This window comes from Phoxinus phoxinus, assembly GCF_949152265.1.
Source record: "Phoxinus phoxinus genome assembly, chromosome: 12".
NCBI lineage: Eukaryota > Metazoa > Chordata > Actinopteri > Cypriniformes > Leuciscidae > Phoxinus > Phoxinus phoxinus.
This window is the reverse complement of record NC_136887.1, coordinates 26556929-26575395: the sequence shown is the minus strand read 5'-3', so window position 1 is coordinate 26575395 and position 18467 is coordinate 26556929. Positions and strand designations below refer to the sequence as shown.

Sequence of the window (18467 nt, the reverse complement as noted above, 5' to 3'; positions counted from 1 at the left end):
GTGTTCCAAAGATGAACGAAAGTCTCAGAGGTTTGGAACGACATGATGAGGGTGAGTAATAAATGACAGAATTATCACTTTTGGGTGAACTGTCCCTTTAACCAGTCCAGTGGCACACAGGTTTTGTGCTGTTAATGTAGGTCTAACTTGTCTTAATCATCAGAAACTGGCTAGTTAATACATAACATAACAACTAGAAATTGACATGATGAAATAGATAACTGCAATTGTGCTGAATGCCTAACAGTAATCTGTAGTTTCATCATCACACAATTATCTGGAGTACACAATATATCAGATGGATTCGTTTCCATGGTAAGAGTGGTCTTAAGGGACTCGGTTGTCACCCAATAGTGTTCTTACAAACACGCTAACTAACCAACCTCCGGGAGGCTGGGCTTAACGCTGTGTCAGTCCAAGATGGCGGTTATCTCCATTGAAAGGTAAAACAAAGACGTTTGGCTATCATATTAGTTCGTCTTCATGCCTTTTTTGAGGTTTATCTGTCATCATTTCAAGCTAATCGATGAGTAGTTCGTGTGGGCGCTGGGCTGTAAATCTGCTGCAGGTGTTAAACGAGGAAGTGAAAAGTAACGTTAGATGTGAATGCGTGGCTGAGCTATCGCTGGCTGGCGTTATGACGAGTCATGTTTTAATTTATAGGACATCGATGTCTTTATACACCTTTAGGGTTGATGTAATTTAGTCCATACGAATATCTCATTGCAGTAATTATTTATATCTCATCCTGGCGTTGATTTATATATTTTTTATTAGATTAATGCAATAGGGGGTCGAGATTGTTGTTTGATCTGTGTAAATTAACGTTACAATGATAAAATCCAAAACAGTTTGTAATTTTATCCTATAGTTGACTCTAAAACCGACCCGTCATTTATGATTTTTTTTTAATTAAAAAGGATTAAGATTTAGGCAGCTATTTTTTGTATTTATTTGACATTTTTACTACATTTAGTCATTTTTGTGTGTGAAAGTTATGAAATTAGATGTTACATCATGACAGCTGTAGCCTGTTATCCTATCATCCAAACATATTTCAAATCCCCCGCATCCGTCTAATTACAGACAAGGAAATTATCCTCAAGGGTGACAAGAAAGGAAGTGAACATAGCACTGACTCTTTTATTGTTACTCCACCCTTCTCATTCATTACTCAAACCTGATCCATTGCAGTAACCTACCCTAATTTAAACTCTCCTCTTTTTTTCTTTTTTTTTAAAGGATGGGGCTGCTGTCTGTGGTCTGTGTGTGTCTGTTGTTCAGCAGCGCCTTTGCTGTGGATCGGGGAAACTTTAAAACCTGCGATCAGAGTGCCTTCTGCAAGTATGTCAGTTATACTGTAAACCAGTACCGTATAGATGTCCTTTACAGTGAATAACTAGCATTGCATTTTTAAAAATCCTGTCAAAAATCACAAATACTCATTATTGTTGTATTTCGACATACTTAAAATGAAGGTTATCCACCCTGTACTCAGTTGTGGTAGTTTAGAGAGTGCTTTACCTGCATCTGCAAAGACTCTACATATACATTGATTTTTGTATCTGATTGTCCATAGACGTCAACGGGCGCTCAAACCGGGTCAGTCCCCATACCGTGCTCTTCTGGACACTTTGGAGCTAAGTGACTCCCGACTGACCCTCCAGCTTATCAATGACAACAACAAGGTCTGTTTCATGCTCTCATTTAAGAGATACCTCTCAAAACAGTTGTTTTGTTATTTTCAGTGTTGTTTATTAAAAGAGCTGCAGCATTTTTTGATATCCAGTGGTTTATTCACTTTGCTCAGGGTCGTTTTTTATTTGATGGTCAAACCATAGAATACTTTAGTGTGCCCCTCTTGTTACAATGTTTTGTTACAAAAGTCAAGATTTGGTCTGCTCTCTTGCTGTTTGCAGGTGCACCTGCTATTGGAGCTCTACAGACTGCAGGGGAATATGACGCGAGTGAAGATAAATGAGTTGAAACCTCTGAAGCCTCGCTTTGAGGTGCCAGACGTGCTCATAGCAGAGCCCCCTACTGAGCCGTGAGTGTGTCTCTGATCCGAGAGTGCACAATGAAATTCAGAAAGCAGTCAAACACATGCATGATTTATTGTTCCTCTGAGTAACCTCGGCTCGTCTCCGCTTCTTTCCTTTTACTCTGATTCCCATCTACCTCATATCTCTCTCTCTGCATCTCTTTCCTCAGTCTGTCATTTTTGTCTAAGGATGAAAATGGCATTGTGTTGTCTCTGGGAGCAGAGAGCCAGAGGTTGATTGTTAGTGCCCGTCCATTTAGGCTGGACATCATGGAGGGCCCAGAGGTGCTGCTATCCCTCAACTCTCGCGGCCTGCTGGCCTTTGAGCACCTGCGACTTCGCAAGGACACGTGAGTATTGAGTTTTTCTCTTCTATTTGGAAGCTGGGAAGCATACATATGAACGGTCACTTCGTATTACCGATCAAAAGTTTGGGGTTGGTGAGGTTTTTAATGTTTTTGAAAGAAGTATCTTATGCTCACCAAGGCTACATTTATTTGATCAGAAACACAGTGAAAATAGTAATATTGTAAAATATAATTACAATCTAATATATATTTTTTCCTATCTTTTTTTAAACATTTTAAAATGTAATTTATTATTGTGATGCCAAATCTGAATTTACTCCAGTCTTTAGTGTCACATGATCCTTCAACAATCATTCTAATATGCTGATTTGCTGTTCAAGAATCATTTACTATTATTATCAATGTTGAAAACAGTTGTGCTGCTTAATATTTTCTTGGAAACTATGAAATATTTCAGGATTCAGAAAATATAGGAAAGTTTGCTGCAGAGCAAATTAGATTTTGTTAATGGATCTAAATCATGTACCCAAGCCTGACTATTAATCTCTCTTTTGTGTGTATGTGGGTGTTTTATCAAAGGCAAGCACAACCAGATGGTGCTGAGGTTAAAGAGAGTGCCGATGGAGATCAACAGCAAGATGAAGGCGAGAAGGTCAGTTGCATGTTTGAGTACGTTTGTGGGTGTGTTCATGTAAATGATTCAGTGTCATCTTGCCACGTCTTCAGTTAAAACCAACACGTCCGGTTGTTGCACCTGATCTGGTTTAGCAGCTAAACGTAGCGGTTAGGCAACACTGACGTGTGTGAAAGTACCACAGTAGCTAAAGAAGTATTACTTGATGAACATCACATTGCAACTTTATAAATTTGAGAACTGAAACCAGTATTTTTTTGTTAATTTTTTTTCATGTCATATTTCTCCACACAATAGGATGAAGATGAGGATCGTGATAAAGAGGAAGATGGTCTGTGGGAAGAGACATTTAAATCTCATACAGATACCAAACCAAATGGTATGTTTCTATATCAGTTAAAAGACCCATGAAACTGCTTGACTAATGCAGTTCCCTTTTGAATGGTCACTTCGTATTGCGTAGCTAGAAACTCTCATTTCCTCAGATTTATTGAAGCTTAAAATGTAAAGCCCATTGCTGCTGCACAGCTAGACAGTGAGAGACTGGCTCACTCATTGGCTGTGCTGCAACAACTGCACATCCAAAGGCAAAGGCGCCTCTGATATGCGCCAATCAGCTAACAGCGTGCCGACATACGTCAGAGCCCGCCATCAGGGCGTGGCAGAGCCTATAAAATGAGCCCGAATTCGCCATTATAGCAGATTTACTCAACTTCAGCGACAAACTCCGTCTCTGTGTCCTCCGGATCAATTTTAAGCTTCGCCGTCGAATCAAGCCCTTTTCTGTTATCTGTTTCTTATTAAAACTAATTTTTTTAAAGCAGCCAATTGACTTTAGTTAATATGAGTCTGATTTCCCAGAAGAGCATAGTCTCTTATGCTCACTAAGGGTGCTTAATTAAATAAAATTGAATTTAATAAATAATTCAGTAAATATACTGAATATACTATATTATAAATATAGTAATATTGAGTGTTATTTTAAAATGTCATGTATTCTGAAAACTGAATTTCATTCTAATATGCATTCTAATATTTGTTGCTTACAAAACATTTCTTATTATTGTAAATGTTGAAAACATTTGTGCTGCTTAATATTTTTGTGGAAACTGGGATCTTTTTTTCAGGACTATTTGATCAATAAAAAGTTCAAAATAGCAGCACTTATTTAAAATAGAACAACACATGTATTTACTGTCAATTATGGTCTATTTAATGCATCCTTGCAAAATAAAAGTTAATTTCTTTAAAATTAAATCTTACTGACCCCAAACTTTTAAATGGTATGTAGTCAACTCTACATTGAGTACATTGACATATTGGAGCATATAGATGGCTTCAAAGCTAACAGAGATGGACTTGCATTTTGATTACGTGATTGATTACTTCCACACAGTAATTACATTTTAATAATTATATTTAAAAGTTCACTTGAACATTTTTATCTCTGATAAGACTACATACTGATGATTATCATCTGTGTTGATTTTGTTTAAAATCTTTCCTTAGGCCCCACATCAATAAGTTTAGACTTCTCCTTGCCGGGTGTAGAACATGTATACGGTATTCCAGAGCATGCTGACAACCTAAAACTCAAAACTACAGAGTGAGTAGATGTCTTAGTACACAATCAAAATATACCTCCTATAAAAAATGGTTAACACAAAATGTTTTTTCTTTTTTAGTGGTGGCGATCCATACAGACTGTATAACCTAGATGTGTTTCAGTATGAGCTCTATAACCCTATGGCCTTGTATGGATCTGTACCTGTCATGCTAGCCCATAACACGCAGAGAACCATGGGTATTTTCTGGCTTAATGCAGCTGAGACCTGGGTTGACATCAGTTCTAATACAGCAGGAAAGGTAAGAGGTCACTAGGGCTTTCTATGTTTTCTTTTATTATAGTGTATTTAAAACTCTTCAATGGTTAATTTTGTCATTCCTTTCAGACTGTCTTTGGTAAGATGCTAGACTTTGTTCAAGGCTCCAGTGAGACTCCTCAGACGGACATCCGTTGGTTCTCTGAGAGTGGTATCATTGATGTCTTCATCATGCTTGGGCCCAAACCATCAGATGTCTTCTTACAGTACGCCTCTCTCACAGGTAAATGCCAGCTATGAGCTCTAAACTACACCAACCAAACCATTCAGAAAACCATGTACATGTGTTTTGTCCTCTCTAGGCACCCAGTCCTTCCCTCCTCTGGCCAGTTTGGGCTATCACCAGTGTCGCTGGAACTATAACGACCAGGAGGATGTGAAGTCAGTGGACCAAGGCTTTGACCAATATGATGTCCCTTATGACTTCATATGGCTTGACATCGAGCATGCCGATGGCAAGCGCTACTTCACCTGGGATCCACACAAGTTCTCTGAGCCTAAAGAGATGCTTCAGGGCCTAATGGACAAGAGACGCAAGGTCAGCCCACCACAGTTGTTTGTATAACTGTAGTATGGTATGATTTTCTTCTAAACATTCATAAGTATGAAAAAGAGTCTCATTGAAAGATTTTGTGATGACAATTTTGTTTTAGATGGTGGCTATAGTAGATCCTCACATTAAGGTTGATAGTGGCTACAAGATCCACAATGAGATTACTTCTAAAGACTTCTACACTAAGAACAAAGATGGTGGAAATTATGAAGGCTGGTGCTGGCCAGGTGAGAAGTTTGCTTTTAAATGTAATGTCCTTATAGTACTTGAACAAGTTTGAGGTTGTTCTTTTTTTAATGAAGTCTCTTATGCTCACCAAGGCTGTATTTATTTGATAAAAAATACAGTAAAAACAGTAATATTGTGAACTATAGCAATTTAGCAAAACTGTTTTTCTATTTGAATACATTTGAAAATGTAATGTATTCTTGTGATGGCAAAGCTGATTTTCAGCAGCATCACTTCATCGTTTTACTGTCACCTTTGATCAATGCATCCTTGCTAAATAAAAGTATTATTTTCTTTAAAAAGAAAATCTTACTGACCCCAAACTCTTAAATGGTAGTTTAAGTAATTTCACTATGACTGAAAAACATAAATGTGGTATTTGTGCTAAGATGCTTATATAACATGTGTTGTTGTTTAAATGCATCTCTCATTGCTTTGGCATGGTCTTATCACAGGAAACTCTGGTTACCCAGACTTTACAAATCCAGAAATGAGGGCCTGGTGGGCCAGCATGTTCTCCTATGATCAGTATGAGGTGAGACTTTTCTGTTGTGTCAATCTCAAAAGTAAAATCCCTGATCTAAAAAAAAAAGGATCTGAAACTGTTGAATCATAACAGTCTAGGCCAAAAAGCGTGTTAGAGTGAGTGATTTCCTTATACCGGTAATTCTAATGGTTGCAGAAAAAATATTCAAGCAGATATTCTAGCTCTACCTGTTTCTCTCCTCATCTCACCCAGAAAGGATGTGGTGATGCTTTTTGTGTCTTATGTTCCATTTCCCCTCTACATTTGACTGTTCAAGTAGAGTGTGAAGTGCTTACGCTCACAAAACCAGAGCGCAAAAATAAGTTCAAAGCGGAATACACAAACAGATTTTGCATATAGACGTGTTAATATCAAGGCTGTTCACCAAACTGTGAAGGACATCAATCACTGGTTTCTGTTAGGTGGTCTTTCTGACTGTGAAATCTCAATGGTCTAATGTTTCCCATTCCTAATAATTATACATTAATATAGTATGTTCCTAGTGGTTTTGTGCAGTTTTGCACTCAGCGTGAAGACAAATTTATTTTTCATTGGAAGTTGTTTCCTCGGTGGTTCTGGTTCGGACATGGTTTGGACACGGAGTTAAAAGTGAAAACGACAAAACAAATCGCATTTTCACAACTCTACATGTTGCTTTTCAGGGCTCAATGGAGAACCTCTTTACTTGGAATGACATGAACGAGCCGTCCGTGTTCAATGGCCCAGAGGTCACTATGCACAAAGATGCGCTACATGGAAACTGGGAGCACAGAGACATACACAATATCTATGGACTTTATGTGGTGAGGAACTCTGCAAGATGTACTGTATGAGAACCAACATGTTGAGTATTGTGTAGCTTATAATAAATTATAACTTCTAATATAAGGAGAAACATAAAGTTACAATTATTTTACTCAACCATCTGCATTAAATGTTCTTCAAAAATTCTCCTCAATTTCCTCTTTGTATTATTTTGCAGCAAAGGGCCACTGCCGAAGGTCAAGTTCAACGATCTGGTGGAGTTGAAAGGCCTTTTGTGCTGACCAGAGCCTTTTTTGCCGGCTCTCAGAGATATGGTGAATTCATGTGGTTGTTTGTGCACACTAAACTTAAAGCCTGAAACACCATCATCATTTTATTGTACATGTATGCAAGAGACATTTAGGTTTGTGTATTTTCATCAGGTGCTGTCTGGACTGGCGATAATGCAGCTGAGTGGGACCATCTGAAGATTTCTATTCCCATGTGTCTCAGTCTTGGGCTTGTGGGCATCTCGTTTTGTGGAGGTCAGTAATTGACTTTGTAGTGGTGATGATAACTAGGCCCGAACGAAATGTCATTTTCTGTGCTGATTTTGGGGAGAAATGGATTTTAAAATGCTAAAATAAGTATTAGAGTTTCACTAATAGCTGAAAGCACGATCAAATCAGGCAAAGCATTTAATAACAAACACATATAATTAGCAGGAGTATGTGTATATTTCGATTAATAGAGGTTTCCTTTCTACACCAAGTCTGCAGACAGATTCCATGTATAATGCAAAGTACATGTGTGTAACTTCATCTTTTTGTAATCATGCTAATAATTGATCTCTCTTCTTGGACACAGCTGATGTAGGTGGCTTTTTTAAGAATCCCAGCACTGAGCTTCTGGTTCGCTGGTACCAAACGGGTGCATATCAGCCGTTCTTCCGTGCTCATGCCCATCTAGACACCACACGTAGGGAACCCTGGCTGTTTGGTCCAGAGAACACGGCACTCGTTCGCGAGGTAATCCGCCAGCGCTACGCTCTTCTGCCATACTGGTACCAGCTGTTCTACCATGCGCACAGAACCGGAATGCCAGTCATGAGGTGAGTGCAGTCCCTGTGAATGCTTGTTTAGATTATTGTTCATTATTTCAAGTAGACTGGATTGTTTGTGTAGTCAAAAAGTACTGCTCTATTTTAAGTTAGTGCTCCTTTTCCTTTCTGTCATGTCTTAGACCTCTTTGGGTTGATTATCCAAAAGATACAGCAACTTTCACCATTGAAGACGAATACCTGATTGGTAAGATTTTTTTTGGAAAGTTTTTAGTTAGTCTAATAGGAGTCAGTCTATAGTTTATAAAGGAGTATTTGATTAAGTCTGTTTCTGTTTTTTTGTTGTTTAGGAAGGGATTTGTTGGTTCACCCAGTCACAGAGGAAGGCTCTCGTGGAGTCACTGCTTATCTTCCTGGAGCCGAAGAGGTAATACTGTTGACTTAAAGACTGAATGATATCAAAAATCGTATTGAGTATTGTAGTCTGGGCGATTATGTAAATTGTGTGCAACAAAATGTTTTAGTAATCTGCCACCGACTTGTCATAACAAGTAGCAAGTCATAGGTCATTGCCCTGTGACATAAACTAGAGCTTATTTGTTTCTTTTTACATAAAGGGACAAATCCATCAATGTGTCTAGGTCAAAACTGTGCTCATCATCAGAGCTTTTATGTTAGACTGAATAGAAATTGATATAAAAACTTATATAAGATCAACTCTCATTTACTTGCATCATACTTTCACCATGTTGATGCTTGTTTTTCTTGTCCATATCCAGGTTTGGTATGATGTACACACCTTTCAAAAACACAATGGCGTGCAGAATCTTTACATCCCGGTCACTCTTAGCTCTGTAAGAGGCTTTCCTTGTTTAAAAAAAAAATGTTTATTTGAGTTTTATATCCACTATAATTCCTTTTTATTTTATTTCTTTTTTTGTTTGTTTAGATCCCAGTGTTCCAACGTGGGGGTTCTATCATCCCTCGGAAGGACAGAGTTCGAAGGTCATCTGCTTGCATGGAAAATGACCCATACACCTTGTATGTGGCCCTTAGCCCTAAGGTAAAGAGCTAGCTCTTTTGACTAATTAAACAAATTGTGTAACAGAATAAAATCCTTTGTCTGACTTATTTTTTTCCTCTCTCTCTTTAGAAATTTGCAGAAGGTGAACTCTACATTGATGATGGCTATAGTTTTAACTATGAAACGAAGACTGGGGAATTAATTCACCGGAGACTCACCTTTGCCAAAAATGCTCTCACCTCCAGGTATTTATGTTAATCTGTCATTGTCCAAACATTTTTGGATTAAATTCTGTATAACTTACTGCAGAAAGTTAACTAAAATACAAATTATTTATAATCTTAGCAACCTGTGCCCAGACTGTAAGTTCTTAACTTCATCATGGATTGAAAAAGTTCTCATTTTGGGTGCCAGCAAGCCCAGAAAGGTTCTTCTTAAAATGGATGGTAAGATATTTATTCAGGTCTGCTCAACATTGTAAAAGCAAAAACTAATTTAATATTTTCTGATGGAAATGACCTCAATATTTGAGATATGGCATTGTAATCTTCCCACACTCTCTCAAACAGGTAAAGAAACCCCTGTGGATTTTGAGTTTGATACCTCTATGTCAGTGCTAACCCTTCGTAAACCTGGGATGAACGCCGGGAACGACTGGACCCTGCTGATGCAGTAGCTCACCAGATCTCTACAAGCAGCCAAGGCCAGATGACAAGATCTATAAAAAAAAAAATCAGCCAAAAGAAAATTGAAAAATTCACTTAATTCATAAACACATTAAGCACTTACAAAATCATCATGACAATTTAGAAGCGAACAGTGATGCTGTGGGTCAGAGATTTTTGTGCTAAAATAAATGGCAGGGTCTGATAGTAAATGCTTTCCATTTTAAATGTAATGTCATTCACAAGTCAAAAGCTTTGTTTTTAATTTCACGTAGTAAAAAAGTAGTGATAACGTCAGATGAACTGATTCATGCAGAGGATTCAAATCATTCATTTCAGGGCTGTTAATTGTTTGAACTCTGGAAGTTAATCTGTTTTAACAGATTTGTTCCTTTTCAAGAAAGACGACAGATCAGGTTCACAAATCTTTGCTGTTTTTCTTATTTTAAAAACTAAAAAGCACTAGAAAATTGTTTAACTATGATCACTTTTGCACATCAGGGTTTTTAGAGACTACTATTAAGCTCTATGGCCTTGTTAATTTGATGGGGGGCTCTTGGGGTTGGATTCTTTAACAGGGGAATAACCCACTGACTGAATCGGTGAGATTATTTTGTCTTATTGCTGATTTTTTTCTTTCATTTTTGTTATGTAGAGCACTTGAATATGTTGGGTATATGTGGGTTGGGTGATTTTCCTTTTGAGCCAGCAAAGCAGAATGAAACAGTCAGGCATTTATAATTATTTCAGGTGTGATGGGGAAGATGATTTGTGAAGGTAATTTTGTTGTCATCCACTATAATTTGATAACTTGTCGAAATGACTGAAGTATGTGTTTTAGGCAGGGCCTCTGATGAAGAAGGCCTTTGTATACATTCCCATTTGACCATCCTATGTGACTACTCTGTGTTGCTGATTTTCTAGTTGGTTTCATTCCATTTTTGAGGGTGACCCTGAAAGCTCTGGAAATGTTAGACTAAATGTAATTTTAAAATAAAAATTTTGATTAATGGATGTTCAAATGAGATGGTAATAAAGATTAACTGTACATTCCCAACTGCATTTGTTTGCTTTCTCTCATTTTTATTTGTTCAAATATGCCTAATTTTAGCATTATGTGATGGTTGCTCATTTCATTTAAAATTGCCAACTTGAAATTAAAAGTAATTACCAATAAATCTTAAATAAAATCTCATTTAGCATGGATTGTGTTGATTCATAAAACTACTATATTTTTTGTAGTCATGTATAAGCGCTGTCAGACGATTTTGTTTAATGTTTATTAATCATTATATCACTCACACAGTAGTAAAACTATATTTTAACATGTTTTCTCTTTATGAGATTACAGGTCAGACAGCGGCGGCCTTGCCATCGTCAATCAACTGCGACAGTAAAATGAAAAATTAGGGGTCGCACATTCTATGCGTCATTTGTTATGTGGTCAATAATGGCGGCGGAAGGCACAGAAGACCCGAACAACAACGGGGAACTCACAAACCCTCCAGGTTTCCCTTTAAAAGTTACTTAATAAAATACGGAGTTTGTAAGCATGTATGAATGGTTTGTCGTATTCATTTCTTAAATGCTTTAATGCATCAGTTACACGAGCACGTCTTCAATATAACGTAGCGAGCTAACGTTAACTAACCAGTGATTTATTGATTCGAACTTGAGTATGTTGATACTGTAAGAGTTGTTTGACACACTAATGTCAAGGTGAATGCGATTATTAAATTACAGACTAACATTTATAAATGAATAATTAATATTATAAAGCACATGTCGTCAACGAAATATGTAAGAAAGAAAACAAAAACAAATTGTCCTATAGCAAGATAGCTAAATCCTTAATATATTACAGTTTTAGCCACTGCCACATAAGTTGACTTCAATATGACCCAAGTACACTGCAATGTATTTAATCAAACACATTGGTTTCAGTGACAGAGCTTTATGAGCCTGAGGTTGCAGACCTTCCTAAACCAGATGTTGAGGAGTCAGTGAAGAGCAGTGCTGATGGAGGAGACACAGGCATCTCAACGGCATCCTACACAGCAGAAGGAGAAGAGGAGGAGGGAGAAATGCCGACAGACTTTGAGAGACTTTGGAAACTTACCATCGACAATCCTCAAGATTTTAACAGCTGGACTGACCTTCTGCAGTATTGTGAACAAGAGGTGATGTTTTGGAGAGAAATGGATTTTAACATGCTAAAATAAGTATTAGAGTTTCAAATCAGGCAAAACATTTAATAACAAACACATGATTAGCAGGATTATGTATATATTTCGATTAATAGTTTTATGTTTTTCATTTCATTATTTATTGCAGGGCCACATGAGAGCTTCCCGTCAAGCCCTGAATGCATTTCTGGTCAGGTATCCACTGTGCTATGGTTACTGGAAAAAGTTTGTGGATCTTGAGAGACGGGCCGGACACAACGATAAGGCTGAAGAAGTAAGAACATGCATAGATTGACAGTTCAGTCATTGTATGAGAATACAAAAGAACAGACACAATCTCAAAATAGAAAAAAAATCCTGTAATGGTTGCCATTTCAGTATATTAACTGTTCTGATTTGTCAGCAATTTTGTAATATTCAAAAATTATTGGTACATAATATTGCAGCGGAGATGTAAAGCTCTATTTGGTTCCTGTGACAGGTGTGTGAACGAGGTTTGAAGGCCATTCCTCTCAGTGTTGATCTCTGGATCCACTACATCAACCTGCTGCTGGGAACCCTGAACATGAACCTGCCAGATTCAACATGGCGCATCCGCAGGTATGAATGAGAAAAAACTCTAACCTTGCAGCATTTTTCCCCCCAGGATGCAGTTTCAGCATCCATTATTATTCTATAATATTGTTAGACCCTGTTTGTTACTAGATCTCTTTGTCCTTGTTAGAAATGTTAGATTTTGTCTGAAAGTCTGTCGCCACTGATGCCACGGTAAACTATGAATCCGTCCAGTTGGAGAATATCAAACATCTTTAATGTTTTGAGATTCATTTAGAACACACATTGTTTTTTTTATTTGGCATGCATCCCGTATCAACGAGTTTCTGAGAGAATATGTTGTATTTGGAATGACTTGAAAGTCTGGTAGTATGTGGTCCTCAGTCATTTAGTGTATGATGCCCAGTTTTTCTGTGTTACCAGTCACAAAGTCAGGAAGTGTATGATGACTGGTGTTTGAAAATGTGTAGTGTATTCCAGCCTTTAGTTAAAGCTTAGAGTCAGCACTAAATGGAAATAGTGAATATCTCTTATTCCCTATTGTGTATATCTGAGAGAAATGGCTTATCTTGACTTAATGACTTAATTTTGTCCATCGGGGATTGTTGGATCGTTATTGTTTGCTATTGCTGCGATCTCATGTGAGTGATTGGTTTGAGGGCCCACGTCATCAGAGAAGAGATGTCGTTGCGAGGGGTAGGAGGCGGTAATATTTTTGATTAAAGATTATGAGGGCACATAAATTGAAAAAAAATAATGTGCATGGATAAGTCATTTATATAATAAACACCGCAGTATGCCATAAAAATACTTCATAATGACTTGAAATATTATTCTTTACAGCAATAAAACATCCCAAGAAACAATATATCATGAAAAGTAAAGTCTTGTCCTCTGCTCAGTGTGTTTGAGGAGGCAGTTGCAGCCGCTGGCTGGGACTTCAATTCAGACAGGCTGTGGGATCTGTTCGCCGAGTGGGAGAAGGAGCAGGCCAACCTGAAGTCCATGACCGGTGTCTATGACCGCGTACTGAGGGTTCCCACACAGCTCTACAACACACATTATGAAAAGTACGCTATGCTCGTGGACCATGAGTTATTTGTCTTAACAATTTTTTTCCTCGCACAACTCCTCAGATTTGAGGCACACAATCCACATACCACACACACACGCATGGATTTGTGAGAATTTGTTACCATTTCTTCTCACGCTCATATTCTGTGATCTCTTTCCCCCTTTATATTTAGATGCAGCTGAATGCATCAACAAAAGCCTAATTGGTAAACTGTCAAACACCTGCAGTTAAACACAAATCCAGATCACCAAAATATCACAAAAATTATTTTGCTTTCAGAGTCCATAAAATCATGATGACTTATGTTACACAAGGCTGATGTTCTCTGAATTTCTGTCTCTTCTCACAGACTGAAAACTCACCTAACCTCCCACCTGCCTCAGGATATCCTGTCTCCTGAGGAGTACAGTAAGGTGAGGACTGAGTACAAGCAGAGCCAGATTCAAGCCAAAAAAGAGAGATCTGATATCACTGCAGATGAAGAGGAGAGACCGCCAGGGGAGGAAGAGCCTGCAGACAACGACTCGGTAACCCACTTTCCATCTCCACTAGAAGGTTTTCTTTTGATGTGAGACTGGAGATTATTGTTGTAATCTTAAATATGTTTTATGTAGGAAGAAGCCGTGCAGAAGATGCAGGAGGTCCTGTTGGTCAGCAGAGAGGAAGTGTACCAACAAAATGAGGCAGAAGTCAGGAAGAGATGGAACTATGAGGAATCTGTAAGTCCCTGAACAGTTTCTATAAAGATGGTTTACAGTTAACAAAGAAATTAATATTTTTATTCAGCAAGGATGCATTAAATTGATCAAACGTGACAGTCAAGACATTTGCATTCTTACATCAAAGAATCCTGAAAAAAAAAAAAAAAAAAATCAACATGGCTAATAAGAAATGTTTCTTGAGCACCAAATAAGTATATTAGAATGATTTCTGAAGGATAATGTGACACTTAAGATTCATGACGGCCCTCTCTTCTCAGTGTTTTCACAACTCCAGCAAAAACTCAAAGGTGGATCATTCAGATATCTGTTCAGACCGGCATGTAACGCTACATAACTGCTGATGCCATATTTTTCCCTTTGGATCTTCGGATGGTTCCGTAGAAGACACTGAGCATTTTGTTGAGTTCAGTCATGGTCATTTGTTTAAAATCAACGCTGTGACCCTTTTCATCAAACCAGTCACCAAAGCATTTCACTGTTCCTTGGGTTTGCTGCACAGTATTTTTGTCAACACGACTCGAGTTTTCTCAAATGTATCAATGTTATTTTTCAGCACTGGAGCATGACAGTTAATTTTGTCAGAAGTCTCTTCAAATAGTTTCTCAAACCACTTATCTATTACCATACTGCCTAATAGATCTTATTGCTGTTATTGCTGTGGGTGTTGCGCAGTGATACACAGAACAGTTGGGTTAAACTATTGGCCAATCAGCATCAAGGACTGGAACTAACGATTTTGTGAATTGTAATAATATTTCACAATATCACTGTTTTTACTGTATTTTTGATCAAAGAAATGCAGCCTTGGTGAGCATATTGAGACTTCTATCAAAAACCTTTGCACTGTGTATGAAGTTTTTCTGTCAATTCACCTTCCTGTTCCTCTCCCTTTTTTCCAGATTAAAAGGCCTTATTTCCACGTGAAGCCTCTGGATAGAGCCCAGTTGAAAGCCTGGCAGAGCTATCTGGACTGGGAGATAGCAGAAGCTGAAACCGCAGCAATGACCGCTGAAGGGACGGCTGTGGAAGGCCATGAAGATTCAAAACAAGAGTGTGTAGCTGGGCACGAGAGAGTACTGATTCTGTTTGAGCGCTGTCTCATTGCTTGTGCACTCTATGAGGAATTCTGGGATAAAGTAAGTAGAAAGGAGATCAAACAAACCTATTCATATATTCAATATATTAATGATCTGCTTTATTATCTTGCCATATTTGTAAGACTTTTCTGTTGAATTTTGTAATCTGTTTTTGTGCGTTACAGTATGTTCATTACCTGGAACCACACGGCCTGGAGGAGGTGCGTAATGTGTACCGCAGAGCTTGTGAAATCCATCTTCCGTACAAACACAGCATCCACCTTCAGTGGGCCTCATTTGAGGAAAAACATGGTGAGAAAGTCAGTAATAAATACACTAACCTAAAATATAAAACATTTTAATACTTTTTTATCTCTTGTATTCAGCTACTGCATAATCTGTATTTTACATTGACACTACATTTCTCTTCTCTCCCATAGATAATATTTCAGAGGCACGGCGTATTCTAGAATCCCTTGAGATAACAGTGCCTGGTTTGGCTGCGGTGCGTCTGAGGAGGGTAGGTCTGGAGCGGAGAGTAGCACGTTTAGATGTGGCAGAGTCACTCCTGAAGGAGACGGTGGCCCAGAGTAAAGACAACCCCACACTCCACGCCTTCTACTCCATCAAACTGGCTCGCTTCCTTCACAAGCTGTGCAAGAACCCTGCCAGGGCCCGCACTGTTCTACAGGAAGCCATAGAGCTGAGTCCGGTAAAACGCCAGCATTTGACATTTTAGACACAGTACTTTTTAAAAGTTTGGGTTAAGTAAGATTTTGTTTTGTTTTGTTTTTTGGGGAAAAAATACTTTTACTCATCAAAGACACAATACATTTATCATAGGTGACCAAAGATTTTTATTTCAAATAAATGCTGTTCTTTTGAACTTTCTATTCATCAGAGAATAATTAAAATAGTATCATGTTTCCATAAAAAATATTAAGCAGAAAAACTGTTTTCAACATTGATAATAATAAGAAATGGTTCTTGAGCAGCAAATCAGCATATTAGAATGATTTCTGAAGGATCATGTGACACTGCAGACTGGAGTAATGATGCTGAAAATTCAGGTGTGCATCACAGAATTAAATGACATGTTAAATTATATTATATTCAAATAGATAACTGTTCTTTTAAATTGCATTAATATTACAGAATATTACTGTTTTTACTGTATCTTTAGATCTTTCCTTGGTGAGCGTAAGAGACTTCTTTTAAAAAATCTTAACGATCCCAAACTTTTGAACAGTAGTGAATTTCAGACTATATCTTACTGTGACATGGAAGAGCTTGGCTTACCCCTTACAAAGCTTATTCTTGAGAATGATCACAATACCAATATTTCATGACTCAGTCATTTAAATCTTCTGGCATTTGGCTCCTCAGGATAACGACAGGTTGTACCAGAACCTTCTGGAACTGGAGATGTCAGGTGACTTGCGGGCTAATGGAGGTGTGATTCAGCAGTGTGTGGCCAAAGCGCTTGCTGCTCCTCTCTCCCCAAAGACCAAAATCCTTTTCTCCCAGCGTGGCCTGCAGTTTGCTGAGGACTTTGGGACCACAGTACAGAGGTCAGAATTAATTCGGACCATTGAAGAAGTTGCTTCAGCACAAGTGATATACAGTACTGTGCAAAAGTCTTAGGCACATTAGTATTTTCACCCCAATGGTTTTAAGCCACTTATTTATTTTGCTGTAGTAGTGTGTCAGTAGGAAATATCAGATAAACGGGTAGGTTAGGTCAGGTTTTCTTCATGTAATCACAGACAGACTCGATGATGGTGAGATCAGATCTCTGTGAGGAGCTTACTGGCTTTTGTTAGACTCCTTGAGCATAAACAAATCTCACTGGATTGTTACAATTAATGGCAAAAGGAATGTTTGGAAATGTAAACTGATTTTTCCTACTGATACACTACAGCAAAAGATATAATTTATTTTGGTAAAAATACTAAGACTTTTTCACAGTACTCTATTTATTCTGCACATACAGTATATACATTTTTATTTACTCAGTACATTCTACTTTTTCTTTTGTGGATTCTGCATTAATACGTTTACTTAAATGTTACTTAGATGTTTTGCTTGTATGTTATCAGTGTGTTGAGCATGTATGAGGAGCACCAGAAGCTGCTACAGGAACACAACGCAAAGAGAGAAGCAGAGAATAGGTGACCTATAAAAACAAACCCAGAGATCTCCTTTCAACATTTAGTTGTGTGTAAGACTTTTTAATGTGCTTCTGTGTATTCCTCAAGCGATAATGATGATCCAGAAAAGACGAGCAAAATGGATGATGGATCTTCCTTGACGGTGCTTCCACAGACTGCTCCACCCATGATGCCTCATGCTCCTATGACGACACCACCTCCCTCTATGATGGGCGGAGACATGAGTGGATCGTATGGAAGCTATGGCAGCTGGTATCAGGTAATGAATTGATTTTTTTGTTAAATTTACCCAGTAGTAGGCAATTAGAGTTTTCAAAGATTCAACTTTGGTGATTTAAAATGTGTTTTGTATACAAATATTGTCCCTGTGTCTCAGCAGCAGTATGGAGGGTATGGCAGCTACCAAAACCCATGGAACCAATATAATCAGTACTACCCTCCCAGCTAAATCTCTTCAGAGACAGCGGTCTGGGGTGCTGCTTCATGTGATCCACTCACACATACTCAATCCCCCAAAAGCCGCAGCACTGCGTAACTTGAGCCAGTGTCAAGAGAGAGGGATAAAATGTACAAACCTAGTATTGTGTTTATAAAGGCTGTTACACTGTTTCCATGAAAATTTTATACTATGTGCCACCTTGCAACTTAAAATGCATTTGTATATATATATATTGTGGTTCATACTTGGTTTTGAAGTAATTTATGTGAATTAAGTTAAATTTACTGACTCCCTGAAATGTATTGTGAACATTTTTCCATTGACCATTTTGTACCAAGTTCTTTTAAAATTAATTTATTCGGTGCAGTCACTCTCATAATTTTAATAAAATATAATCTACATAAAACCATTTTTAAATTATATGTTTGTATTGAAGTTTTAAATTAATTGACTTGCAACAGCAACTGTTGAAGGGAAAGTTTTTGTTGTTGTTTTTTCATTTACAAGTGTTTCTTAATTCTTCACATCAGTGGTTTTCAACCTGGGGCCCAATAAGGGACCCAGAAAACATTAAAAA

General features: G+C 37.9%; 2 protein-coding genes across 4 annotated transcripts; both read left to right on the top strand.

Annotated features, from left to right (window-relative positions):
• Positions 1-73: 73 nt before the first annotated feature.
• Positions 74-10860, top strand: ganabb (glucosidase II alpha subunit b). Of its 2 annotated transcripts, none has more exons than XM_079630374.1 (24): positions 74-443; positions 1243-1344; positions 1580-1688; positions 1920-2047; positions 2212-2391; positions 2929-3001; positions 3281-3362; positions 4493-4589; positions 4669-4849; positions 4936-5089; positions 5169-5404; positions 5520-5646; positions 6103-6182; positions 6836-6976; positions 7156-7252; positions 7361-7462; positions 7785-8028; positions 8160-8224; positions 8328-8404; positions 8757-8831; positions 8927-9040; positions 9131-9246; positions 9347-9447; positions 9571-10860. In XM_079630374.1, the coding sequence occupies exons 1-24, from the start codon at positions 421-423 to the stop codon at positions 9675-9677; spliced, it is 2811 nt and encodes a 936-aa protein (XP_079486500.1). In that variant the 5' UTR covers positions 74-420; the 3' UTR covers positions 9678-10860. The 2 variants fall into 2 exon arrangements, with proteins under 2 accessions (XP_079486500.1, XP_079486501.1); XM_079630375.1 differs by lacking the exon at positions 74-443 and adding an exon at positions 529-1122.
• Positions 10861-11087: 227 nt separating this feature from the next.
• On the top strand, positions 11088-18308 carry LOC307007620 (pre-mRNA-processing factor 39). Of its 2 annotated transcripts, none has more exons than XM_079629811.1 (14): positions 11088-11174; positions 11611-11846; positions 12001-12126; positions 12334-12452; positions 13310-13477; positions 13832-14009; positions 14097-14201; positions 15104-15340; positions 15466-15592; positions 15721-15992; positions 16667-16851; positions 17380-17451; positions 17539-17710; positions 17828-18031. In XM_079629811.1, the coding sequence occupies exons 1-14, from the start codon at positions 11105-11107 to the stop codon at positions 17897-17899; spliced, it is 2139 nt and encodes a 712-aa protein (XP_079485937.1). In that variant the 5' UTR covers positions 11088-11104; the 3' UTR covers positions 17900-18031. The 2 variants fall into 2 exon arrangements, with proteins under 2 accessions (XP_079485937.1, XP_079485938.1); XM_079629812.1 differs by having other exon boundaries at positions 11104-11174; positions 17831-18308.
• The last annotated feature ends 159 nt before the right edge of the window (positions 18309-18467 follow it).